The following is a 24,504-nucleotide window of genomic DNA, read 5'->3' as shown; positions in this document are numbered from 1 at the left end:
AGGACTGGCTGTTCCTGCCTTATCTCTATCACCCACACAGCCATTATCCACATTGTAAGCCATTTATTCACCAATCCTATACCTTAGACTGCCTTTGGCCCTTGGACTAGGCCCTCATTGCTCCTGGCATGGGGGCCATGTAGCCTGATAGAGCCACCCGGGGCCCAGAAACCTGTAGCCACAACGTCAGTGGCTATAACCGCTTCATCTGCCGCCGCTCCTGTCGGCGCTGCCGTTTCTCGTTGTGCTCTGGTGCTGGGGCGCCACTGTCTGCTGTAAACCAAGGGCCCAGTACATTGACCCACAGGAGGTAAAGGGCTCTCCCCGGCGCCTAGGAGAGAAAAGGGAGCTTGAAGCCAGGTGCAGGAAATGAAAGAAGAGAAGGGGTAGATGCCCCAGCTCCTCGCTGGGAGGCCCACGACCCACGTACCAGAAGCCAGAAGGACCAGATGTAGAGGGAGAAGCAGCTGAGCACCTGCACAATAGCTGTCAGTAGGATCACATCTTTAAGGTGCCTGTGGATAGAAGGGAGGCTGCAAGGGCCAAAAATAGTGGACGGGGAATTCCCTGGCGGTCCAGTGGTTAGGCCTCCATGCTTTCACTGCTGAGAGCCCAGGTTCAATCCCTGGTCTGGGAACTAAGATCCCACAAGCCGCACAGAACAGCCAAAAAAAAAAAATTTTTTTTAAATTAAAAAAACAGGGGCTTCCCTGGTGGTGCAGTGGTTGAGAGTCCGCCTGCCGATGCAGGGGACGCGGGTTCGTGCCCCGGTCCGGGAAGATCCCACATGCCGCGGAGCGGCTGGGCCCGTGAGCCATGGCCGCTGAGCCTGCGCATCTGGAGCCTGTGCTCGGCAACGGGAGAGGCCACAACAGTGAGAGACCCGCGTACCGCAAAAAAAATAAAATAAAAACAAAAATAATAGGTGGGCCCTAGTTCAACTCCCTTCCACCCTTCCACAGGTAGCTGTGGGTCTTGGGCCCCAGCACCCCAGCCCTGGCGCCGCTCACCTGGGCTGACAGCGGGGGACACTCACTCTGCCATGCCCTGCTCCATGTTGAGATCCATTCCACCATCCATCAGGGCCCCATCATCAGAGAAGGCTGCCCTTGCCATCGAGCTCATAGAGTGGTAGCTGGCTCCGTATACTGCCAGACTAAAGCCCAGGGCCATCTGCCGAACAAGAATGGGGGTATCAAAGGCCAGCCACTGACCCTATGTGCTTACCCACTTCCCAGGATGCAGGACACTTACCCAGGCCCAAAATGAAGCAGATGAGTAGAAGAAGACCAGGGTGACAAGACAGTAAATGGCCTGTAAGCAGACACAGGATCAGGCTGTGATCAAAAGCTTACTAGGGACTTCCCTGGTGGCGCAGTGGTTAGGAATCCGCCTGCCAATGCAGGGGACACTGGTTCGATCCCTGGTCCGGGAGGATCCCACATGCTGTGGAGCAACTAGGCCCATACACCACAACTACTGAAGCCCACGTGCCTAGAGCCCGTGCTCCACAAGAGGAGCCACCGCAACGAAAAGCCCGCGCACAGCAACGAAGAGTAGCCCCCACTCGCTGCAACTAGAGAAAGCCCATGCACAGCAACAAGGACCCAATGCAGCCATAAATAAATAAATAAATAATAAAAATTTTAATTTTTAATGAAAAAGAAATCTAAAAAGCTTACTAAACCATGGACCTCCCTCGACTCTGACCAAGATATTAGGCCAGGTGATGAAAGAAGACAAGTCGTTTCTTATACGGTTGGGGGAAGAGGTCTGCTTCCTGAATACCCAGACTCCCCTCCGACATTTCAGCCCAGGAAAGAAGCCCCTGTGTATTTAGGATGGGAAGGGCTCTCCAGTCAATCTGAGACTCACACCCTCATTTCGTTTTTGGTTTTTTGTTTTGACTATTCAGCACTTTCTCTGTGCCACGATCCTTTCTCATTTACTTTTAGTTGGAGTTTTCTTCTGGAGCTTTAGCTGTCATACACTGCCACCACTCCACCCCACCAAACAGAGCTGAGGGCTATGGAACATTGGGTGGGCACAGAAGCAAGGAGGGAGGCACTTACATTGGCCCCCAGTATGATTCGCAGGTAGAACTTCAAGGTCTCTTTGTTCTCCTCAAATATCTGCTTCTTCCCTCTCGTGCCCACTTTGCCCTTGGGCTGCAAAGAGATGACGAGATGCTGTCAGAACCCTCATCAGCCAGGGTCTTCCTTATCCTCCCCACCATTCCGGTTAGCTACAGAGTTTCATCTGCACCTCAGCCGAGTCTCCGCGGTGCTCAAAGCTAGCACAATTCTTGGGATGTCCACCCCTCCTCCAAACCATCCTGCTTAGGGCTGACAGCATCTTTCCAGCACACCCAGCAATGACCGCCTCCTGCTCGGGCTGGGAACAATCCAACACTAGGCTGGTATCTCCTGAATCCTCTGATAAGGCCCAGTTTTGGGCTGACAAACCCTTCAGAGGGGATCCCTGAGGGGGCTTGAATGGCGACCCTCTCCGGCCTCTGCTAGAGTAAACCAGATCTGGGCTAACGCCTACCCCGCCTCAAGCCCCTCAGATCTCCAGCTAGGCCTGACACTGTCTGGTACCGACGCCCACCCCTCTCCGGCACCAGCACTGGTACGTTCCTGCGCCTCTCCACTCCCCCGCTTAATCTAGTACGGTCCAGCCACCGGATGGCACCTCCCTCTGGCCGACCCACTGCCCTTGATGTCCTTCCTCTGTTTTCAGTCTCCCGGCCCCCGAGAGTGCCTTGTCTTGCGGACCCCGCCCTACTCGCCCTCCTTACCGCCATGGTGCGACGCAAATACCCAGCCGGGGAAAGATGGGAGGGCGACCGAAACAGCACTCAGTTGGTACATCTGCTGCACAGGCACTTCCGGTGCAGACCCAAATCGTAAGCAACTGGGACGGAAGTGGGAAATCCACCTCCTTCCCAAGCTCCGCCCGCCAGAGTCGGTGGGACTTCACTTCCCAGAAAGCCTTGCGCGGGGGCGGAGGCGGCAGGGATGCGATGGCTGAATCTCTGCCCTGGAGGTGAGAGGAGGCCGCCCTCAGGCCTAGCTCGGGACAGGCCCCGCCCTCGGGGTCCCAGGCTGTGGGGAGCGGCTGTCAGACAGCTCGCCTTGGCCCCGCCCGTCTGGCGGAAACAACCAGCCCGGGAGATCCAAGGACCTGCTGGCTATGGGTAACGGCCCCGCCTTTGGGCCACCCCATCCCCTTACCTTGGGCGACCATCCTCTCCTTCCCCATCGGCCCCAAGAGATGGCCGCTCTGTCACCTCAGCGAGGACAGGGCCTCTGCCTACCCTGCATCTCTTGAGATGGCCGCCCCTCCCCCTCAGCTCTGGAAGATGTCCGCTCCATCCCATCATCCCCGAAGGTTAAACCGATCTTATCCCCATTGGCCCCTTGGAATGGTCGCTCTATTCCCTCCTCCCCGAGAGAAGGCTGCCCCTTCCCCTGGCGGTGGAAAACAGACTGCCCCCTCCCATCAACTTCGGGCATGGTCTCTGAGTTCCCTCACCGGGGACAGGCCTGCTCCCCGCTCCCTCGACCCCTAGTGATGGCCATCCCTGCTTCCTTCACCCCATGGGATGTTTGCTCCCTCTCCTTAGCCTGGAGCAAGACCACTCTGCCGCTGTTATCTAGAGAGAGATGATAAATTTTGTCCCCAGTGGCCTCTTGGGATGGTCTCTTCATCCCTTTTCCCCTGAGAGCTGGCAACCCCCTCCCTCAGCCCAAGGGAGACAGGCCACCCTTTCCCCAACAGCCCTTGGAATGGTGCTCCTTTCCCTTAGCAAATACAGGACTGCTCCAACCCCAGTGAGCCCCCTGCGATGGCATCCTTTCCCCCTTTGGCCCCGGAGGATATCTGTTCCATCCCCATAGGTCTCAGAGATGACCAGTCATATCTCTAGTAGCTCCTTGGGATGGGGTTCGTTGGGTGGCCACTCCACCCTTATCACTGTTTCTTCTGGTCCCTCTAGAAAGGCCTCCCCGCTTCTCAGCTCAAAGAATCATGCTTCCTCCCCTCAGGGAGGACAGGTTTGTTGCCCTCCCTTTGCTCCTTGGATTGACTGCCGAGCCCCAGAAGACAGGATGGCCACTATCTTACCTCGGCTCAGTCAGGTTTTCCTGCCTCCCCTTGGGGATAGGGGCGTGATCAGTCCCAGTCCCCATCGGTGTTCTCTTGCCCATGCCTAGCCTCCCTGGTCCAGAGGCTGTTCTCCCGTCATTCTCCTCTCAGTAATGATCTGCTTTATCTTCCCACCCCTTCCTTGAGCAAACCTTTGGTGAAAATAGAGGTAAAAGACTGTCCATCCTTACTTAATGCAATCCAGTAAGTATTGACTGAGTACCTTCTGTGTACTAGGATCAGAGAAGGAAAGAAGAGATCAGAGTGGGCTGGGGAAAAGGTCCACATAGGCAAAAGGAAATAAGGAAATAGACATGCTGTGTTTGTAGGACAGTGAGGAGACTGGATTGTGGAAGCTCTGGAATCAGGGGTCCAGTCAGGCATGGAGGCCTGGCAGTGCTGACCCAGGAGAAGAGATTTTGTCTTGAGGGGACTGGGAAACCCTGAAGGTTTTCATCAGAGTGCACTGAGACTGAAGCTGTGTTTTAGGAAAATTAACCTTGTTGCATTGTGAGGAATGATTAGCAAGGATGAGCCTGGATGCAGGGAGATCAGGTGGGAAATTGTGGAAGGAATGAAGGCGGGGTGATGAAGATCTGGGCTACTAAGGTGGTAAGTTTTCAAAGGCAGAAATATTAGTAACAGCAATCCAGGAACCATTTATGGACAACGTACTAGATGTGAAGCATATTATATCTATTAAATATATATATATATAAATTATATTATGTATATATAATTTAATCCCCATCATAAGACTATGATCTAGATTTTTAATATCCCCATTTTACAGGTGTGGAAACTGAGGCTCAGAGAGTTCAAGTACCTTGCCTGAGGTCACACAGCTAGGAATCTGTGGAGCTGGGATTTGAATGAGTCTAAGTTAGCCTGGCCTAAAGCCTGTGCTTTACACCTATATCTGAGAGCAAGGGACAGAAGAGCATGAAGAGTACACAGTATTATCAGGATCATCAGGTGAGATGCACTGTTGGCATTGAAGCTCAGGGGCTGGAAAGTTGGGAGGAGGGGCTGCTTTGGACTGAGGTTGAGATGAAGGTGATGGTAAAACATTTGGATGAAGAATCCTGTGGAGAGTTGGCAATACTAAACTAGCACATTAATGATAAAACAATATGTCCATATTGAATTGCTGGTTATTCCTATAGAGGTAACTGTTAAAGCCATGCAAATGAATTTATTATCCTAGAAAGTAACAGACTGAAAGGCCCAGGTCTGAACCCTGGGAGCCACAGAAGAATCCAGAAACAGGGCAGTTGGAGTGGTGAGTGGAGCCCTAGAAAACACAGCATCACAGAAGTCAAGGAGGGAAGATTCCAGAAGAAAAGAATAGTTAATATCAGATAATTCCTGGTCTCACAGGCAACTCCCTTCCCCAGTCCCTAATAGGGCCTCCACTCCCACGCACCCCCAGCCTCACAGAGCGTAGGTGGAGTGAGAGTCTAAGCCTACCAGGCTGTTAAGATTTTCTTGCTGAGAATCTTAACAGTCAGCTGAGTAGCCTAGTTGGCAGTGAAGAAGATGGGAAAAGAGTGCGGTCCCAGTGTAACTTCCTGAAGATCAGAGAAGGAACACCTGACTTGCTGTGTTCTAGATCCTATGCAAGACGCTTTACCATGTTATTTAATTGTCACAACAACCCATTTAAATCTCACTACAATTGTCTTTTTATAGATAAGGAACATAAGGCTCGGAGAGGTCACTTGAGAGAATAAGGATCTAAACTAGGTTTATCTGGTCCCAATGCCCAGGTTCTTTTTACCAACTTGAGCAGGAAGTTTGATTTTTATCAGTCAGAGCAAACCTGCATCCAGGTGGTGCTTTGTTTGGAGGTTTGTTCCCAGTAAAGATACCTGGCGGCTGGAGAGGGGAAGTGAAGACTCCATGAAGCTTAGGATCCAAGATGAACTAGAAGCCAGTGCTCTAGTCCCCTCTGACCTACTGTGCTATCAGCTGGAGAAGGTTCCAAAGGCCCCCACCAGCACTAACAGCCCCCAATGCCCATTCTTTTTCCCTCAGATGCTCACATATATTCTGAGCTTCCTGCCTCTGTCAGATCAGAAAGAGGCCTCCCTCGTGAGTCGGGCTTGGTGCTGTGCAGCCCAGAATGCCCTTCGGGAGGTAAGGTACCCGCCCTCACCTGGCCCATTCTCACTTCAGCTTGCTCCTGGCCCTGCTCATGCATCATTCATCCACTCATTCCTGCATACTTATTCATACATGGTTGGCTCTGGGTACAGTGCTGGGGCTCTACAGATGAATAAAACTCCCCTGAGAAGCTCCTAGTCCAGTGAAGGAGAAACACAAATATGTGAGTGATCGTGATGTCGTGTGCTCGGTGCTGTGACACTGGAATGAAGGGTGCCATGGGGACATGAAGAAGGACATCGAAGGAGACTGGCAGCCTCAGGGAAGGCTTCCTGAAGGAATAGGATGAGGATGAAGGTTGGTCTTCCAGAACTCATATCAGCACAGGTGAAGGCACCAAAATGTGAAATAGGTCTGGAAACGACCACACAGGTTCCCTATGACTGGAACTTAGGTGTGTGTGTGTGAGAAGTGGTGGGAGATGAGGCTAGAAAGGGGTCAGACAGCAAGAGAGGTGCCAGGTGGCGTTGCTGGGACTTTCTCCTGGTTATCACCGTGGGACCTTTAAAGAAATATGAGGCAGGGGAGTGACATGTGGTGATTTGTGTCTTAGACATCTGCAGTGCAGAGTGGACTGAGAGGGCGAGTCGGAGTGCAGGGAGACAGCCCACTAGGAGGTGAATGCAGGCATCTGTGCTCGTTTGAAGGGCAGCAATGATAGCTCTTTGTTTCAATTTTGACTTCTTTGATTATCACTGAGGTTAAACAGTTTTCTCATGAGCTGACCATTTACATTTCCCTCTTTTGTGTATTTGTGTTCCTTGTCCATTTAACTATTGGGGTCTTAGTATTTTTCTTATCCATTTGTATGAACTTTTTATAATTAAAGAGATTAACCTTTTACATATTTATTGAAATACATTCCTAATATATTTGCCTTTTAATTTGATTTGTAGATACGTGTTTGTTTATGAGGTTAAATTTCTAGGTTGTTGATTCTGAACTTCTTTTCTTTCTTATTTCTTCCATTGCTTTAGAGATCCTTTGCCTCTCTTCAGAGATCTGATAAATATATACTTATATTTTGTCTTTCTTTTTAATTAGAATTTACTTTTTAGATCAGTTTTAGGCTCACAGCAAAATTGTTTCTTGTGTTTTATGGTTTGAATTTTTATATTAATTATATTTTTTATTGGTGTAATTTATTTTGATTTATGCTCTAAGGTAAGGAGCTAAACTGATTAGTTTTCAAATAGCCCAAATACCATTTATGTATAATGAGTTGGAAGCCTCGTCTGTCATATATTAAATGTGTGTGTTTAAGTAGGGTCTGTTGTTGAGTTCTCTCTCCAGTGTCATTGAGCTTAGTGTCTAAAGGAATTTGATTTGAACTTGTTGAAAATTTGAAGTATAAGACATCTAAATGGTGAGATCCAGTTGGCAGTTGGGTTTCTGAGAGAGGAATTCAAGAGAAGGGTCTAGGTAATAAATATATATGTGGGTGTCATTAAAGAACAGGTGGGCGTTTAAGCCATGGATCTGAGTCCCTTCCCCTAGGGACAGCGCGAGGAGCCCTGAAGAGCAGGCCACAGAGAACGCCCCCAGCGGACACCAGTCCAAAGGCACGGAGAGGAGGAGGGGCCTACAGAGGGGGCTGAGGAGATCCCAGCGAGAGGAGGACACACAAGTCAAAGGTGAAGAGCATTTCAAGTGTTGAGTGGATGAGTAACAGTGTCAAATCCCACAAAGAGTCCAGAAAATAAAGAACAGATAGTGTCCGTGATGTTTGACATACAGGGTGGTCACCAATGGCTTCAGTAACATTTGGCATCTGGGGAAAAAGGCCAGGTAGGTTGAAGAGTGAATGAGAGAAGAAAGGATATGTAGAGGATGACCTCACTTGCAAGAAATTTCCCCATGAAAAGAAGAAAATAAATAGAATTGTAAAGAGAAGTTGAGGTGGGCTAAACAAAGGATTTTAACTGGGAGAAATCGCTAATGTGTTTATGTGCTGAAGGAGTCACTAGTGAGTGTAGGGAGGAGAGAGGTCAGGAATGGCAGCCACCACCTGAGGTGGCAGCCAGACAGGCTTCAGTGAACAAGGCTTGGTCTTGGGTAGGATGGAGAGGATGTCACCTCTCCTGAGGAAGTGAAGGGGTGGGGGTGGCAATGTGAAGCTGTTTGCTGAGGCAGTTCCTTAAAGGCTGGTGGGTTCTTTGTGTGGTGACCGTGGAGGCCAGGTTGTCTTAGGGGAGTAAGTAGGAGGCAGAGGCCAGGGCCTCAGCAGAGGTTTGGAATATTCACACAGCAGGAGGAAGATGGGAAGTTACCAGAGACACAGGGAGGGGCCTCACTCACTCAGGTGGTGATACTGCCTGTCTGTGCCCAGCACTCTGCTGAGCCCTAGGAGTGCAGGGCTGGGGCTGACACAGCACCCAGAGTTGATAGTGAGAGGGAGACAGCACAAGCCAAAAGGAGGGGGTAGGGTGCTGCACTCAAAATCGTATGAGGCTCACCAAGGTTGCAGAGAGAAGATTCACGAAAGACTTCATGGAGAAGGGGATGTTTGGGCTAAATCTCCAGGGAGGAATAAATGCTTGCTAAATAGACAAGTCGGAGTAGGTGAGGGGTCAGACCCACCCACCCCACCCACCCCTGCCAAAAATAAACAGAAAACAGCTGAACCCAGCCAGGGGAGCATGAGACAATAGAAGGGCTTGAGTGCCAGTCAGGAAGCTCAGTCTCCATGCTGTGCAGTGGTGAACCATCAAAGGGCCTGAAGAGTGTCGTCAATTGCCTTTTGTAAGGACCACCCTGGTGACAATACCAAGGATAGACTGGAGCCAGGGAGACTGGAGGCCCGGACCCTGATCAGGAGGAAACTGCTTAATATATTTCTGACAGACAATAAGGACACCTGAACTAAGGCAGAGCAATGAGGGGGGAGCAGAGGGACATATCACAATGTATCAAAGAGATGGAATGGAAAGGACTTTCATCACTGTGGATGTGAGGGAGCGGTCTAGGATGACTCCCAGATTTCTGACTTAGGTGATGTGGTAGAGGGCACTGAGAGTTTAGGAAAAGGGCCAGAGACCAGCAATAAGACAGTAAACTCAGATTTGGGCATATTGCATCCTTGAATCTGGAGAGAGGTCCATCAGATCATGGCTCCCAGTATCTGGTGCTCAGGAAGAAGGTGTGGAAAACAAAGTAGTTGGAATGGGATGAAGTCTGCTGGGTGCACGTGGAGGGAAACTGTGTGTGTGTGTGTGTGTGTGTGTGTGTGTGTGTGCGCGCGCGCGCGCGTGTGTGCGTGTGTGTGTGCGTGTGTTAGAATGGAACAACCCATGGATAACCCACTGGTCTACGGACTGGGTCTTTCTCTTCTTTGGTGACCCTGAATGGAAAGCAGCCTAGAAGGTAGGAGAGCCAAGAGGGCAGAGTCTCAGAACCCCCAGTGGGAGAGAGCATCAGGGGAGACTGGCCATCCATAGCAGGCAGCATGGCATGGCAGAGAGGACACTTGTGGGAAGTCTTCAGGGGAGCCCCCAGATGCTGGTGACCTTGCCAGAGAGGAGCTGTTGTTGGGAATGAGTGATTCTGTGGGGACAGTGGTGGAGGGGTAAGTGGGCAAAGCCATGGTAAAGAGGTGGCCACAGTGGGTGTGGGCGCCCATGTGCTTCCAAGAAGCTTGACAGTGGAGGGGAGGGGGTGAAAGGTGAGATGAGGGGATGCAGGATCAAGGGAGGCCTTTGCTAAGACTCCGGGGTGTTTGTGGACTCTGGGGAACGAGCAGTGGAAAGGCAGGGTTCTCAGAGGAGAGGGTGGGGGACAGGCTCAGTAGGCCGGGAGAAGGGGGTCACCCTGAACCAAAGAGCAGGAGAGGGAAGGAGGTTAGGATGGGTCCTGCCAGGGGTGGGCTGGTGGATGTGAACAGGGAAAAGGGAGGGCCTTCCCACCTAAGGGGCTTTGGTTTCTTTTTGAAATGGTCAGGTCATCTCGGAGAAGGCTGGAGTGAGGGGAGGGAGCTACAGTAGCGTCAGGGGCTGGAGAAGATAGTGGGCTTGGAGGGAAGTCTGAGGGGAGTGAGAAGAGACGGGGAGGCAGTGAGGAGGTGGGAGTGGGCAGGCCAGTGCTGACAGTGCAGGCACGAGGGGAGGCCACGGCTTCCTCAGGCAGAATTCTGTATCCCCAGCACACACCCAGAGGAGGCAGCGGTCTCATCATCCCTGGCCAGGCAGGGGGCAAGGAGAATGGGCACAGACAGCAGCATGACGGGCAGGGCCACAAGGACCCTGAGGAGAGGTAATCCGGGGGAGGCCTCTTGGAGTCCAGCAAAGAAGGAGAGCATAGAAGAAGCCAAGTGGGCAGTCAGTCCCTGGGGATAAAGGTGAGATTGGTATAGGAGTAAGGGAGGGAGGAAAAGGAGGAGACCAGGGTCAGAGTTTGGGATCGTAGAGTCTACCATTTTAGCACTGGGGCTTCTCCAGCTAACTCGGAACTCCAGATAGAACATTGACAAAGACCCGTTTGGTGCCTCTGCAAAACTCAGTCCCCCACTCCACCCCCAGGGCTGGGAGTGCTGGGAAGCCAGGCCACAGATACCTAAGCATCTAGGGCCCTGCCGGCACCATGTCCCAGAGACCAATCTGCGGAACCCTGTTGGCAGGAACCATCTCCCAGGGCTCAGCAGCTTGATAAGGAGGTGGAGCCCCAGCTAGTAGGTGCTACAGAAGATTCTGGCTGACCAAGGCCAAGCTGGGGCCTATATGGCTCCAGGCCAGGCTAGGATACTAGACTTGGCGACTTCTTATTCTCCCTGACCTGCCCCCACTTAATTCCATTTTTTCTCAAATAAGAAGGTAGACAAAGGCAGCACCCCAACAATACACCCAGGCTCTGTCCGTACCGGGGCGGGGGTGCTCTTTGCCTGCCACTGGGTTGGTCACTGAAGAACTCAGGACGGCTCCCACCCCCTGCGGCCTTCTCCTGCCCAAGGCGTCTATAACGCCTCTGGAAATGACCCCCAAGGTCTGACTCCTCTCTGGAGACCAAAGCCCCTGGGCACCAGGGCATATCTTTTCTCAAAGGGCTTCTGGAAAACAGGCGTGTTAACTTTGGATTCCTGTGCCAGCAGACAGGAGGGCCACGTCTCCGTCACATGGCTTTTCAAGTCTGCACACAGGCCTGCCATCTCAGCTCAGGACTTCAGTAGTTATGACAGAGTCCTGGCCTCTCACAGTCAAGGGACATGTATTGCTTTTAGCAAGTTTAGGGCATTTTCCAAATGATTTCGCATTTACTCTTAAGATGCCGGCATTGGAAAGGGAGGAGCCCAGGGGGCTAGTCGGCCCCTCTGTGATGGGGCGGCTGAAGCTGGAGCAGGTACCTGTGTAGTCCTCCCTTAGGCCTTTAGAAGCATCTTCCTAGGGCCTGGGAAGGGGGACTTTCCTACACTGGGGCCAAGGACCAGAACCCAGAAGCCTGCTGCTCTGCCCCCACAGATGATAATTATCCCTAACAGGCTGCTCCTGGGCTCCAGTATTTGAGTCCCAGGTAGACCACCTCGGTGATGGCTTAGAGGCTTCCTCCTCCCCACCAAGAAAAACAGTGGGGAGCAAGGAGGCAGTCTAAAATCTCACCCTGGCCCCATAGCTGGAAGTCCTTTAGGCCAGGCCCTGCCCCATTATTGGGTAGCTTTTGCTGCCACCTGCCAGCCCTGTACTTGGACGCTGGGCTGTTCATCTACCTTGTTCACAGGAAGGCAGTTGGGAGAGGGAAGAACTTTCCTGGTAGCCAGGGCTCAGGAAGACAGGGAAAGAAGGAAGACTGGAGGCTGCTGGAGCTGGGGCCTGCGGGGGTGGCATGTGACTACTGGGGGCAGGTGCTGCCTGGCAACCAGCACCGCTCTGCACTCCCCCAGCCAGAGTTCATTCTACTCATCATCAGATTGGCTCATCTGTCGTCACTGCAGGGCTTTGAAAGGGCTGGAGGCACGCTTTACCTTTCCTTTCTAGAACCGTTTCTCCCTGATCTTTTCGGTACCCTCCCGAACCTCACACACTGAGATCTTCCCCAGCTCTCCTTAAATCTGAGAGAGGGACCCAGGTCCTCGGAGTCCCCACTACCCCACTGTCTCCCAGTGTCCACGCGGGGAATCTGTGGGGAGAGCTCCTCTCATCCATACTGACCACAGGGTCTGAAATGGGAACCTGGTTTGACACCCTGATTCCCGTGAAATTCGCCCGGCGCTGGTCTCCCTCTTACCGTACGCTCCTCCTTCCCGTGAGGACAGCCATAGTCAGCTGCTTCTCTCTGGGGCAGAAGCCAGGCTGATTCTCCACACCTGGGAATGAGTTCCGTGCGTCTTCCTGGGAGAATCCTGTTGATAAGTATCTTATCAACAGGAGTGCGTATTAGGCGTCATTTCTACCTTTCTGGTTCCTTTTTGATGATGTTCTGTGGGGAACAAGCAGGGAATGTCAGCTTGTTCTTGCCGTTACTCACAGGACAGGTTTTTTGGGGAGCTTGCTTGTGAAAACAAGAGCCTTTGAGTACCACTTGCCTGCAACCTGGGCATTGGTCAGGGGTAGAGAAATGGGGCTAGGATTTTAGAAGCCAAGTCCTCTTCTCCCTCCCCCCACAGACCAGTTCCACACATTCCTGTAGCTACTGTCCTTTGGCTCCTTCTGGCACAAGATCAGGGAAGGTTCCACGAAAACATCTCCCTCACTGGGGGCTCCCCAAACTCGTAAACAAGCCAGCTTTTTCCCACAACAACTTAGCCCTGAGCTTGCCTCCCGGCCCCACCCAACTCCGACTGTGTGCTCCCCGCGCTCGCTCCCCTGTTCCTCTACGGCAAGGCCAACTCAGCTTCCTCCCTGCCTCTGAAATTCATCCTATGAACTCCTGCCCACAGAAACGGGACGCTTCTCCCTCCTTACCTGGACAGATACGACAGACCCTCTAAAGATGAGCCCCAGGGCTCACAAGCACGTCTTGAACTCTCGAGCCTGAAGGGCCTACACTTGTGAGCGCGCCCACGCCCCCACGCATGCGCACACCACACTCAGTGAATGCGCACGTTTTCACTCACACACAAAACCCATTTTTGCAAACATTCATGTGGCTGAGACACTGAATGTGTGTGGCCACCAGGGGACCTTGGCCTCACTGCCTGTCCCAGATCTCTGGCATCTGGGCCACGGGGGATTGTGCTGAGCAACACCTGCGTACCTTCTTCCCGCCCTCAGCTGTTCCGAGGGCTATTTATATGCTCTCGCGAAAGTGGGGGAGGCTGACTGCTTAGCTAAGGCCAAGCTGAGGACCTGGATTTGGAGCCGAGTCCATGGGTCTCAGGGCCACCTTCTGCAAGTCCCAATAGTTGAGGTCCAGCATACTTTGTCCTCCTGCTGCCGGGGGGCTTCTCTGGCTCTCCTCCAGGTCCCCCCCAGCCCTCCTGTACTCAGCATGCTAAGTCCCCACTCTGGCCCAGGCCCTCCATAGGCATTCAGTCCCGTCCGTCACTAACCTTCCTGTCCTCCCCTCGTAGTCATCCCCTTGGACCTCCAGTGGGACCCATCCTCCCAGCTTCCACTTCCCAACAGCACCCCCTCAAGCACACATGACACCAGACACCACAGTGGGTCCCCATTGTAGAAAACCCCTTCCCTGACCTGCCCTCAAATTCTGGCCAGTGAATTGCCCCCAGACCCGATGGCCAGCACACTCTTGAGACCAGAGGGTTAACCCCAGGCCCGCTGCTGTCCCATAGGCCAACGTAAGGTACAACATCCCCGTGTCCTCTGCTTCCCTTCCGACCGTCAAGAGCCTGGGTCTCAGGGGCATCTGCTGCATCAGCCTGACCAACCTGGATGGCTCGCCGGCTTCACACCAGGTGCTGCAGTCTGTTGCCTACCACCTGGGCCTGCACTTGCAGAGCTTGTGCCTTGGGCAGCCCCACAGAGGCCTCCTTCGTGGCCCTGATCCTGGGCTGCCCGGCCCTGCGTTTCCTTGACCTCAGTGGCTGCAACAGCCTTTTCACGTCAGGCATGCTGCTAGCTCAGCCCAAGACAGCACAGCGGGTCCAGCAGGCACTGAGCGGCCTCCGTGAGCTCAGTCTGGCTAGCCTGCGGGACCTGACTGATCTCAGCTTCAACCGGCTCAGCAGTTGAGTTCTCAGCCTGGAGCGCCTCTCCTTGGCCTGCTGCCACCTCACCTTCGAGCCAGGCCCAGCCCAGGGCTCCATCGGCCCCCAGGATTCCTCCCCTTCCCAACTCTCCTTCCGCAACCTGCTGCAATTCATGAAGGAGCAGGCTGGTAGGCTGCACGCCCTGGGCCTGAGTGGCACTGGCTTGCCACCCGAGGCCCTGCAGGCCCTGGGCCAAGTGGCTGGGCTGCAGCTGCAGGAGCTGAGCCTGCACAGCTGCCGGGACCTCTCCACAGAGGCTGTGGCCACCCTTTGCCACCAGCAACCAGGCCTTACCTTCCTGGACCTCAGCGGCTGCTCAGAACTGGCTGACGGGGCACTCTTGGCTGTGAGCCGGGGCCTGCGGCGCCTGTGGCCCCTGTGGCACCTGAGCCTGAGGAAGCTGCAGCGGCTGACGGATGCAAGATACTCAGCCCTAAGGGGCCTGCGGGAGCTGCAGAGCCTCGACATGGCCGAGTGCTGCCTGGTGAGAGGGCGGGAATCGGCCCAGGCCCTGGGCTTGGTGTGCGGAGCTCCACACCCACTGGCCTCCCTCAGCCTGGCCTACTGCTCCTCACTCAAGGTGAGCATCCCATCCCCTTCCTTCCTTCCTTCCTCACCAGGACCAGGGATTGGGGGAACTGGGAGCGTGGCGCCAGGGAGGCGCCCAGTGTTTGTGTCCAAGGAGTAGTTAGAGCTGAACTGGGGACACAGTCGGGAAGAGGAAAGGAGCCTAGACAGACAGGGCTGCTGCCAGCACTCCTCCCCGCAGCCCCACAGTGGGTCCAGGTAGAGGGAGGTCCAGGAGACCAGGGGGCCCAGCCCACAAGGTGGCACATACCTCACGAGCCAAGTGATTGGTGACCACTGCAGTCTGGGAAGGGGAGTGAGGGTGGGTGTTCTGGGGGCCAGGAAGGCTGATGAAAGGGGTGACAGAACCGAGCCCTGCGGGGAAGGAGTACCGAGGTTACACAGCAGTCATGGTTCAGGCAGGGCCCGAGGGAGGTAACGTGACGTGGGAGCAGAAGGGTCATTTCTTGACTGAAGCCAGTTCCTTCAATAGGGCTCAGCCCTGTCCCTCTGGGTGGCGTCCCTGTCTTCCTGCAGTGTCAGTCTCTTCCTCTTTAGCAGATTATTACTTCAATCTAGCACTGTGCCCAGAGCATTGCCCACCTGAAAAGCATCTCAGCCTTTTCTTCCAAGTGCCCCTCTTCCCCTGCCCTACTCCATCCTCACGCCTTCACCACTGTGCGTCTCTCAGCTGCTCTCTCTGGGGCCCCGCCTTCCCGTGTCTCTGCATCCCTCTACAAAGCAGCTTCCTCTGTTCTGCCCTTAGTTCCTGCTCCTGGTGGTGGCAGCCCTACCCACCCTGTGACCTCACAGTCCTAGAGGGAGCATATTTGATTGGCTTAGCGAGAATCAGATGTCCACCACTGGTTCTGGGAGCACAGGCAGGGTGAACACCTTAGAAACTTTCACCTGCATCCTTCCTGCCCCAGCCAATCTAGGCATTTGCTTTTCTCCTGGTTTCCCACCACTGCAGCCCACCAGGTCCACTCCGACACTCACCAGCACAGGGATATTGTTGCTTCCTTCCGTGGACCCTGTGGCAGCTTCCTGTTGCCTGTGGGGCTGGAACCTTGGGCAGAACCTTCCTAGTGACCCCCGCCAAGCCCGGTGACACAGGCACAAGCCACCACTCCATTGCCCTCTCCCTCTTCCACTTCCCTCCTAGGACGCCTCAGTGCTCTCCCTGATGCCAGCGCTGGGCCCAAGCCTCAGGGTGCTAGACTTATCCTCCTGCGTGGCCCCTCACCAACCGGACCGTGCAGGCCATCTGCACCTACCTCACCCACCTGTCAGTCCCGCACCTGGCCTGGTGCAAGGAGCTCCGTGACCGGGGGCTTCTGGGCTTGGGGCAACCAAGTGAGGAGACTCTGCAGGGGCCGCAGGTGTGGGACCCTCGAGGTCATGGCGGGCGGGGCGGTCCCTGGGCTCAGCTGCCCTCCTGCCCCTCCTGCGCCTGTCTCTGGGAGCAACTGAAGGCCAAACTCAGGAGGAATCTGGGAAGCAGGGGTTTCCTCTCACAGCCACCCCGAGAGCTGGGCATCGGGCCTCCAGCCGCAAAAGGACCCTTCTCCCTGGCCATAGGGCCCGCCCTACTCACGCTGCAGGCCCTACGGGACTTGGACCTCACAGCCTGCAGCAAGCTGACTGATGCCAGTTTGACCAAGGTGTGGGGCTGGGGATGTGGATAGGCTGAAGGCCCTGCGGCTGAAACCAGCGGTCAGGGCCAACCCACTTTTTGCCTGGAAAAAGTCATTTCTCATTGGCTTCTGCTGCCCGTAGCCATTCCTCTGGCTGGGGGTGGGGGAAGCTGGAAGGGCTCCAGCACCACACCACCCGCCCCCCGCCATCCTCGCAGGTGCTCCAGGTCCCCCAGCTGAGGCGGCTGTCACTGAGCCTGTTGCCAGCACTCACAGACAAGGGCTTGCTGGCTGCGGCCAGAGGCTGCCCCAGCGTGGAGCGCTTGGTGCTGAGTCACTGCAGCCGCCTCAGCGACGAGGGCTGGGTCCAGGCAGCCGGCTCCCGGCCAAGGCTGCAGCACCTCAACCTGTCCAGGTGCAGTCAGCGCTCGGAGCAGTGAGTGTGTCCGGTGCTGCACAGTGTAGGGGCTGGGCTGGGGCCCCGTGCCGGGTCAACCCTGCGGAACGCTGGGTTCCACTGGGCAGGCGTGCAAGCAGCTCCGGATGGCAGATGTGGCCATGTGTCCTGGCATTAGCATGGCTTCTGTCAGGCGCTTCCAAGCCCAACTGCCTGAGGTGACCTGCGTCCAGTCCCGCTTCGTGGGAGAGGCTGACCTGACCCTAACACTCCGAGGCCAGGTCAGTAACCAGCCCTGTGGCTCAGCCTCTGTCACCTCCAGAGGCCTGGCCTCTTGACCTGGAGTTTGACTCAGTGCCTCCCACCTCCCTCTGCTACATGCCCCAGAGCCCCTTCCCCAAGCTAAAAACCCCTTTTCTAGGACTAAGGGTGGGACTGTATCAGGGCAGCCCAAGGGGCTTCCTGCCCCAGTCTGCCCCACAGCCCAGCAGGAACCTTTTCCAGCTACATGTCGCTGCCACAGGCCCCTGGAAATGCCAGCTCCTGCTCTCCTGTCCAGGCCTGGGTCCAGAGGCCAGGCCCACAGGTGGGCTGGGTCTGGTGTTGGGAGGAACAGACCCTGTGCCTCTGGCCCTGCCCCTTCTCACACTAGGGCCTGTACTGTTCCCCACAGCTCTCCCAGCCCCCTACCAGCACTGAGCTTTAGCAGCCAAGCCACAGTCTTTGTTGTATACCCAACAAGATTAAAAATTCCAGATCTCACCTCCTTGTCCGAAGTTCTCAAAGGGCCCCTTCCCTCCCCACCTCAGATGAAGCAGCCCAGCCCAGGGACAATGTGTAGGAAATGCCAGAGGGACAGTTTCTTCCTCACACCTGGCCCAAAGCCCTACAGGTGCCCCCAGCAGGTCCTAGCTTCTTCCCCACATGGTGGGAGACTCCAGAGGCCTCTCCCCAGCACAAGCCCCAGGACATGTCCTGCAGCAAAGGCATGTCTGTGTACCCTCATCCCAGCCAGATCCCAGGAGCAGTGATTAAGGCTGCCTGAGTCAGTGAGGCTGTTTTCAGCACACACAAGACACTAAAGAGGATAGCATCTCTGGGTAGGAAGGGTCATTAGAGGTCTAGTCCAACCTCCTAAACAGAGACAGAAGCTATAAGCTTAGCCTGGGAGGTCAAGGAAAGACTCAAGTCAGTGAAAAAAGAGGAGGGAGGGAAGGAGACAATTAGGCAGAAGGGACCAGGGAGGTGCACATGGGCAGGCCAGAGCTGGCGCCGGGTGTAGGGGTAGTCCCAGTCCCATGGCAGGCAGGGAGGATGCCAGCTTGGACCGAGCATCCTTGGTCCACATGCTTGTGACTCTGTAAGCCACAAGCACTCTGTTGAAAGGGCTAAACCACAACGCATCTGCAACCCATCTCGATTCTGTTCAATCATGGTACCGTGACCATTATCCACGGTCAACAGGGAGACACCGAAGAATACAGGGGAGACAGTGTGTGTGTGAGTGTGTAATCAGATCGGCTTCCTGTTTGAGAAAGCAGTGTGGTAGTTGGTATTGAGAAGATTGGAAGGGCGAGACAGGAGGCAGGAAGTCAGGAGGTTCCTGCCAAGATGATGGTGGCCTGTAACAAGGGACTGGAGACACTGAGAAGGAAGAATTGATGGTATTAGGAGACTTAACTGCACTTGGGCTCCCCATTTGCACCTTGAACTCAACAGGGACTATTCTAAGTGCGGTGGGAAGTCTGAATGCAGGAGTGGGCATGTGGGGCCCTGAATGCCCAAGTCAGAAGCATAGCTAGAGAGAGGGAACAAGTACTCCCCCAGAACATTCTTCAAAGGAGGTGTCGTATCATCAGTTTTTAGGTAACATGGTGATGGTTAATGCTTAAAAAACATATTTTGAGGAGGCACTGGGAAAGAGAGGTAGTGAGAGGCATGGAGGAGGTCAGAGGGTGGTGGCTGGCAGCTTCCAGCCTGCCCGTGGGTCCTGTGGGTGGGTGTGCTCCTCTTTGCCTCAGAGGCTTGGGGTCTGTGACCATAGCCTCCGAGCTTCACCTCCAGCTGGCCTGTCTGTGGCCCCCACCCCACCCATGCTGCTGCAGTTGGGTTTTAATCAGAATGCAGGCTTGCTGCACTAAATTCCCCCTTGTCAGAATCAGCCTACATCCTCCCACTGGCCTGGGGGACATCTTTTGGAACCTTGAGTTTGCCCTTCAGCACAAAGCATACCCAACTTCACATCTCTCCCTTCACGCCTCTCAACAGGAGGCCGTCACGACCCACAAATGACGCAGGGGAAGGGCCAAGCAGGGTTGAGGACTGAGCTCAGACTGTCAGGAGTCTTCTTCTGGAAACATGGCTCCCAGACTAGGCCCCTGTTAATGGCGCCCAGAAAGGCATCCACTTGGGGAAATGCCTCCTGCCCTACCACCTCACCCTCAGCTGGCTGGCAGCCCCAGACCTCTCTCAGCTGGTGCCCCCAGACTACAGGCCGTCCTTCTTTGCAGGCCTAGCACTGAGGGAGGCTGAGGACTCACGCTGGAGAAAGGTAACAGGGCCAGCCGGTCCCCACCGTCCTTCGGAACACCAGCCCCTCAACTGTAGCTGCCCAGGTTTGTGGCCCCAAGCTGTGGCCCTGGCCTGATGCCCTCATCTTATCTGCCAGCTAAGCTTGAAGGCAGGCTTAGCCTGCAGGGTTCAGAGCTGGCTCAACACATGTCTAAGAGCCAAGCAGACTTTATTTCTGCTGCAGCCTCTGCTGGTCAGGGTGCCTGTGCTTCTCCCCCCTCCACCCTTTGTGGCCACCACAGTGGCAGCAGCTGTGGCCCTTGGCCAACCTCACTGTCAAGGTTCAGCGATGCTGCAGTCGTAGCAGAAGTTGAAGTTGGTGGGGGGTGGGGGAACGGGGGGTGGCTGCTCAGGGATGGGCACATTTTCCAGCTCCAGCAACCGCAGCTTGGTTTCCATGGTCAGCAGCTGCTCCAGGTCCAGCCGTGTCTGCTCACTGCCCATGGGACTGCCCAGCAGGGCGCTCAGCCCATCTGTCCACAGGTGGAACTGGGGATGGGGCCATCTCCATGAGGGCCTTCCCGTCTCTTCCCCTGCCCGTCTGCCCGACTCTGCTCAGCCTGCCCGGACACTCACCTCCCGTTTGGATGGGGCAACGAAGTTGAGGTATGCCTCCTCCTCCCCGTGGTCATAGCTGACTGAGAAAGCCAACTCACAGACGTCCTGGGGAAGCAAGGGAGCCAGGAGCACTAAGCAGGGGGCACGGCAGGAGCGGGCGGGAAGGAGCCCCTGGTCCCCACTGCACTCACCTTGTTCTGCTTTCCCGAGCCCTTCTCCCGGACGTGGGGGCAGTCCTTCCCTGTCAGCAGTGCCCTGATGTCGGCCACAGGGACTGCAGGAAGAAGGTAGGGCTGACCACTGGGACCCCAGGCGGTCCCGGGGTGGGGCGGCGGTCTGGGAAGAGCAGGTGTCTGACCCCTACCCTGCCCTCCTTACGCTGCTCAGGCAGGCTCTCGGGGGTGGGCGGGCCGACGCCCTCCTCCACATCCCCATACTGCAGCACCTTGTGGTTGGGGGACAGGCAGCAGAACCACAGCTTGTCTGTGGGCAGAAAGGGTAAGAGGGAAGGAGTGACGAGAGGGACACGCCCTGACCCCAGCCCAGCCGCTCTCCAGCCCCACTGCCCAAGCAATGACCCTGGCGCCGTCGGCTGCTGATCTTGCGGAAGAGTGTCCCCTCGCAGAGGCGGAGCAAACGCTGCTGGCGGATCAGGCCCATGAGCTCTGGCTTCAGCTTCTCCCGCAGCTCCCTGGGGGAGGGGGGGAGGGGGCTCGCTGAACAGGACCACCTGGGCCTGAGTGAGGCCCAGGGGGCAGCAGGGAAGGTGGGGGCTAGGACTGGGACCCATCCCCACCAACTCACAGAATGGGAGGGGCCAGTGTGCCTTCCTGATGCAGCCGCTCTGTCTGCCGCAGGCGCAGGACCTCCCCGTAGGTGAGCGCGTTCACCTTGGTTCGGAAGAGCTCCAGGGAGCTGGGCTTCAGGGCCAGCGTGCGGGCCAGCTGCTCCCGCACCACTTGCGTGACCTGGGGCCACCCCAAGCTTAGCTCAGGGCCTGAGTTCTGGGCCCCGACCCAGAACAATCCCCCGCCCTGGCCCAGGTTTCCCTGTTCCCACCCTACGCACCTTGTCAAAGTCTTCCTGAGTGGCCCGCATCTCCTTCCAGGTCTTATTCAGCAGCTGGATGCTCACACAGAAGAGCTCATGGAAGCTCTGGTCTTGGCCAAAGAACATGGGTGAAAAGTCCTGGGCAGTTTCGGAGCCTGGAGCGGGGGGGCAGGAGGGGCTCAGGGAGAAAGTGTGTGCAGCCCCTGGCCCTCTCTGCCCTTCCGTCCCCCGTTCCTGGACATGCTGTGCCCAGTACCACTCACAGGGCTCCCCGACATGGAGCAGTTCACACAGCAGCACAGTCAGCTGGATGCTGCTCCGGGCAAAGGGACACTCGTGCTTGTCCTCACGGCTGCTGTTCTCCAACACAAACTGGGGTGGTGGGAGCACAGGACGGGGTGGGGAGTCACGACTGAGGCTGTGGAGACCCCCCGCCTAGGTGGCAACCTGCCGTATCCCACCCCACCCTGTCACTGACCCGGCTGTAGGCGCTGGGCGCGTGTCTGGAGAAGTAGAGCATGTTGTCCAGGGCCAGCAGGCCAGGGGGCACGCGCTCCAGGTCCTGCGCAGGGTTGCTGTTCTGGGGGAAGGGGGAGAGGCAGCTGAGGAAGGGCCCAGCCCTCTGGAACAACAGCAGCCCTGGGTTGAGGCAAGGGCAGGGAGCTGGATAGGGGTCACTCACAGAGAAGCCCAGTTTGCGGAACTCGCGGGCACAGAGGGAACGGCGACGGTCAGCACTCAGCCCAGTGCCCAGGGACTCCCCCTCCGGTTCAAAGGCAGCCTGACGCAGGGCCTGCAGCTGCTCCCGCTGCTCCTGGGGTCGTTGTTGGAGTGGTGTTAAGATTGAAGATTCAAGGCCAAGCTCCAGCCGTCCCCAGCCTCGTGTGCCCCAAAGGCACCTACCTGGCTGTAGGGGTCCAGTGGCGTCCGCATGCGTGGCTCCAGCAGCCCCAGCGTAAGGGCCTGCAGTACGTACAAGTGGTGAGCCATCTCGTCGCCCAGGGGCGCTGCGCTATGGATGATGTGCTGGAGAACAGCCAGTTCACGGGTGTGAGTGTGGGCCACGAGGAGAGGAGCGGGGAAGGGTCTGCCTGGCCTGGTCCTTCCTACCTTGTAGATGAACTGGCGAAGGTTTCTCTGCCACAGGTAGTCAAGCATGTGCTGAGGTGGGTGGGAAGGGGACTCAGGTGATTTAGCCCCACCATGAGCACCCATCCTGCAGGCCCACTGTGGAGCACACTGCCCACCAGCTCCTCCCCCCACCAATCCAGCCACTGGTTGGACACCCACCTTACGTTCAGCAGCGCTGGCCCCCTGCAGCAAAGCTGTCAGCAGTGCCATGGCCTTGGTTTGCAGCTGCTGGTTCATCCTGAGACAGGAAGAGGGCTCAGCCGGCCATCCAAGGTCCAGCCCCGCTCCACTCATCTGCACCCCACCTCCAGACACTTACACCTGTAGGTGCACCAGCAGCCTATCCAGTGGCACCTCACTCTTGACCAGCTGGCCCAGGGCAGGGCTGCTCAAGGTCACACTCTCCAGCAACCCCAGGGCCAGGGGCTGCACAGATGCATCCATGAGGTTCATGTTCACATAGCACACCACCTTTAGAGGAGCAGGGGTTGTCACCACCTCAGCACCATGGAAGGCCAGACCCTGACACCACTCCACTGCCCCCACCTGTTACCCCTAGAAAAGCCCACCCACCTTCCTAACAAAGGGGATGCTGAGCGTCTCCCAGGACACCACACCATGCTCCATGAGCTCCAAGAAGGCCCTCAGTGCGAGGGCCAGCACCTCTCCTAGGCTGGGGAGACATGTGGGGCTGAGAGGACCAGACCAGGAGGCCCAGCCCCACCATGTCCACCACCCACCACAGCCCTGGGCTCACTCGTCCCCATCCTCAATGATGGAGCCTAGTCTCTGAAGCCCATCACGGCTGATGACTTCCCGGGTGAAGGTCATGTCTGGGGCCAGCAGAACGAGGTGCTGAAGGGCTTCCCGGCGCCCTTCACAACTCTCGCTCTGCAGCCCACGCAACAACCGCTCAGCCTCAAGGTCCTGCCAGGGGTGGGAGCAAGAACAGAGGTGAGGAGGTAAGGAGTGGGAACTGGGGATGTGGGGACTTGGGTGTCCACTAGGTGGGGCACTACTGGGCTGGAGCTGGGGTTAGGGCTGGGGCCTCCAGACCTAGGGCCCAGGTGCCAGTGGCGGGCAGAGAAGAGGCATAGCAGAGGGGCACAGAATGAGGGCATGGTCAGGAGGGACATTACTGGGGCAGTACTGAGGCACAGGATGCTGCCATTCTTGATCTCCGTGCGGTTCTGGAAAAGATGGCAGAAAATGAAGAGAAGTCAAGAAGGGCTCTGAGGATTGGTTAATTGGGGTTGTCAATAAGGGAGTGAAAAGAAAGATCAGGTTCCAGAGAGTGGGATGATGACTCTGAGTCAGAGCCAGGTGGGTTAAAGGGGTCACAGAGTGGAATGTGGGGCGGGGAGGGGACTCACGTTCTCAGTGATGTATCTCCTGTGCCCATCAGCAAACTGTAGGGCATAGCGCTCAGAGTGAGGCAAGCTCCACCTGCGGGCAGCAGAGGCTCAGCGAGGCGGGTAGGGGGCGCCCTCTCCCTCCTGCCCTCCCACCAGCCACCCGGCACGCCCCGGCAGACCCGCACTCACGCGTCGCACACCTCCTTCAGCACAGCGGCCAGGGGTTTTGCCTACAAGTGGAACAGTCACTCACCGGATGGGAGTGGGAGTTGGGGAGGAGCCTGGGGGGGGGCTATTCGAGGGGAAAGGGGCAACCCGGAGGTAGGTGGTGGGGTGGACGGAGGCCAGACAGTCCGGGTGACCTGGTCCAGCTGGATGAGCTGCGGGATGGCGTCGCGCATCTGGACGGCGATCTTCACTACATTCCGCGGGGGCACCATAGTCTACCCGAGGTGGGGGCCTCTGTACTTTCCAGATGTGCAACTTCCCGCCGAGGGCACACCTGGTCTGAGGCCCCTGAGGACGAAGGTGTTCCTCTGCCCGAGACTTGGTTCCCGTGGCCCGCACTCACAGCCCAGGCTCCCACTCCCGACAAGGCGCCGCGGCCTTCCCAAGGGAGCCAGAGCGGAGGCTAGTTCCGGGTTGGAGTCCCGGGGGTAGGAGGGTAGGAGGGTGCCTGCCCCGCCCCGCCCCGCAGAGGCGGCCCCGCCCCGCCCCAAGGTGCGGCAGGTGGGGGTGGGGAGGGCGGGCTGTCAGCACCGCCACACCTTTTCCAGAAAGTTGACCCGC

The 24,504-nt window shown here is 56.3% G+C and overlaps 3 protein-coding genes across 14 annotated transcripts; 1 reads left to right on the top strand and 2 right to left on the bottom strand.

Annotated features, from left to right (window-relative positions):
- Positions 1–43: 43 nt before the first annotated feature.
- TMEM208 (transmembrane protein 208) lies at positions 44–2,936 on the bottom strand. 2 transcript variants are annotated; one of them, XM_060129791.1, is made up of 6 exons: positions 2,801–2,936; positions 2,073–2,168; positions 1,255–1,314; positions 1,037–1,173; positions 431–515; positions 44–331 (listed from the first exon to the last, which is right to left on the bottom strand). In XM_060129791.1, exons 1-6 carry the CDS (start codon positions 2,804–2,806, stop codon positions 194–196), a joined length of 522 nt encoding a protein of 173 aa, XP_059985774.1. In that variant the 5' UTR covers positions 2,807–2,936; the 3' UTR covers positions 44–193. The 2 variants fall into 2 exon arrangements, with proteins under 2 accessions (XP_059985774.1, XP_059985775.1); XM_060129792.1 differs by lacking the exon at positions 1,255–1,314.
- Positions 2,906–24,446, bottom strand: ELMO3 (engulfment and cell motility 3). 11 transcript variants are annotated; one of them, XR_009536920.1, is made up of 21 exons: positions 24,078–24,446; positions 23,905–23,945; positions 23,734–23,806; positions 23,500–23,550; positions 23,118–23,287; positions 22,934–23,033; positions 22,680–22,831; positions 22,520–22,598; positions 22,133–22,390; positions 21,912–22,043; positions 21,708–21,809; positions 21,493–21,601; positions 21,248–21,384; positions 20,984–21,147; positions 20,758–20,870; positions 20,558–20,662; positions 20,371–20,453; positions 20,198–20,284; positions 12,526–12,640; positions 3,600–3,658; positions 2,909–3,042 (listed from the first exon to the last, which is right to left on the bottom strand). XR_009536920.1 is itself a non-coding variant. In XM_060129777.1 (20 exons), the coding sequence occupies exons 1-19, from the start codon at positions 24,153–24,155 to the stop codon at positions 12,560–12,562; spliced, it is 2,115 nt and encodes a 704-aa protein (XP_059985760.1). In that variant the 5' UTR covers positions 24,156–24,445; the 3' UTR covers positions 2,906–3,042; positions 12,526–12,559. The 11 variants fall into 11 exon arrangements, 10 of the variants coding, with proteins under 10 accessions (XP_059985760.1, XP_059985761.1, XP_059985759.1 ...); XM_060129777.1 differs by lacking the exon at positions 3,600–3,658 and having other exon boundaries at positions 2,906–3,042; positions 24,078–24,445; XM_060129776.1 differs by lacking the exons at positions 2,909–3,042; positions 3,600–3,658; positions 12,526–12,640 and adding an exon at positions 19,774–20,110 and having other exon boundaries at positions 22,133–22,255; positions 22,340–22,390; positions 24,078–24,441.
- Positions 2,993–17,800, top strand: LOC132509151 (uncharacterized). Its single transcript, XM_060129793.1, is given in 8 exon segments — positions 2,993–3,048; positions 4,943–5,124; positions 6,187–6,288; positions 14,730–15,029; positions 16,182–16,256; positions 16,258–16,680; positions 16,872–17,089; positions 17,157–17,800. Coding segments are annotated over 7 exon segments (1,383 nt in total). The 5' UTR covers positions 2,993–3,048; positions 4,943–5,091; the 3' UTR covers positions 17,389–17,800.
- Positions 24,447–24,504: the final 58 nt, after the last annotated feature.

This window comes from Lagenorhynchus albirostris, chromosome 19 (assembly GCF_949774975.1).
Source record: "Lagenorhynchus albirostris chromosome 19, mLagAlb1.1, whole genome shotgun sequence".
In the NCBI taxonomy this organism is placed as follows: Eukaryota; Metazoa; Chordata; class Mammalia; order Artiodactyla; family Delphinidae; genus Lagenorhynchus; species Lagenorhynchus albirostris.
This window is presented reverse-complemented; position numbering and strand designations above follow the sequence as displayed.

What these genes read in the sequence shown, in the direction of transcription:
- TMEM208 (XM_060129791.1), bottom strand. An exon ending in CTGCTTCATTTTGGGCCTGG is followed by an intron (nt 1,174 to 1,254) that starts GTAAGTGTCCTG and finishes CTTGTTCGGCAG; the next exon opens with ATGGCCCTGGGCTTTAGTCT. An exon ending in TCTGGTCCTTCTGGCTTCTG is followed by an intron (nt 332 to 430) that starts GTACGTGGGTCG and finishes TTTCTCTCCTAG; the next exon opens with GCGCCGGGGAGAGCCCTTTA.
- ELMO3 (XM_060129773.1), bottom strand. Translation starts at nt 24,155, where the DNA reads ATGGTGCCCCCGCGGAATGTAGTGAAGATCGCCGTCCAGATGCGCGAC. An exon ending in GCTCCATGTCGGGGAGCCCT is followed by an intron (nt 21,385 to 21,492) that starts GTGAGTGGTACT and finishes CCCCCGCTCCAG; the next exon opens with GCTCCGAAACTGCCCAGGAC. An exon ending in CTCAGGAAGACTTTGACAAG is followed by an intron (nt 21,148 to 21,247) that starts GTGCGTAGGGTG and finishes GGGTGGCCCCAG; the next exon opens with GTCACGCAAGTGGTGCGGGA.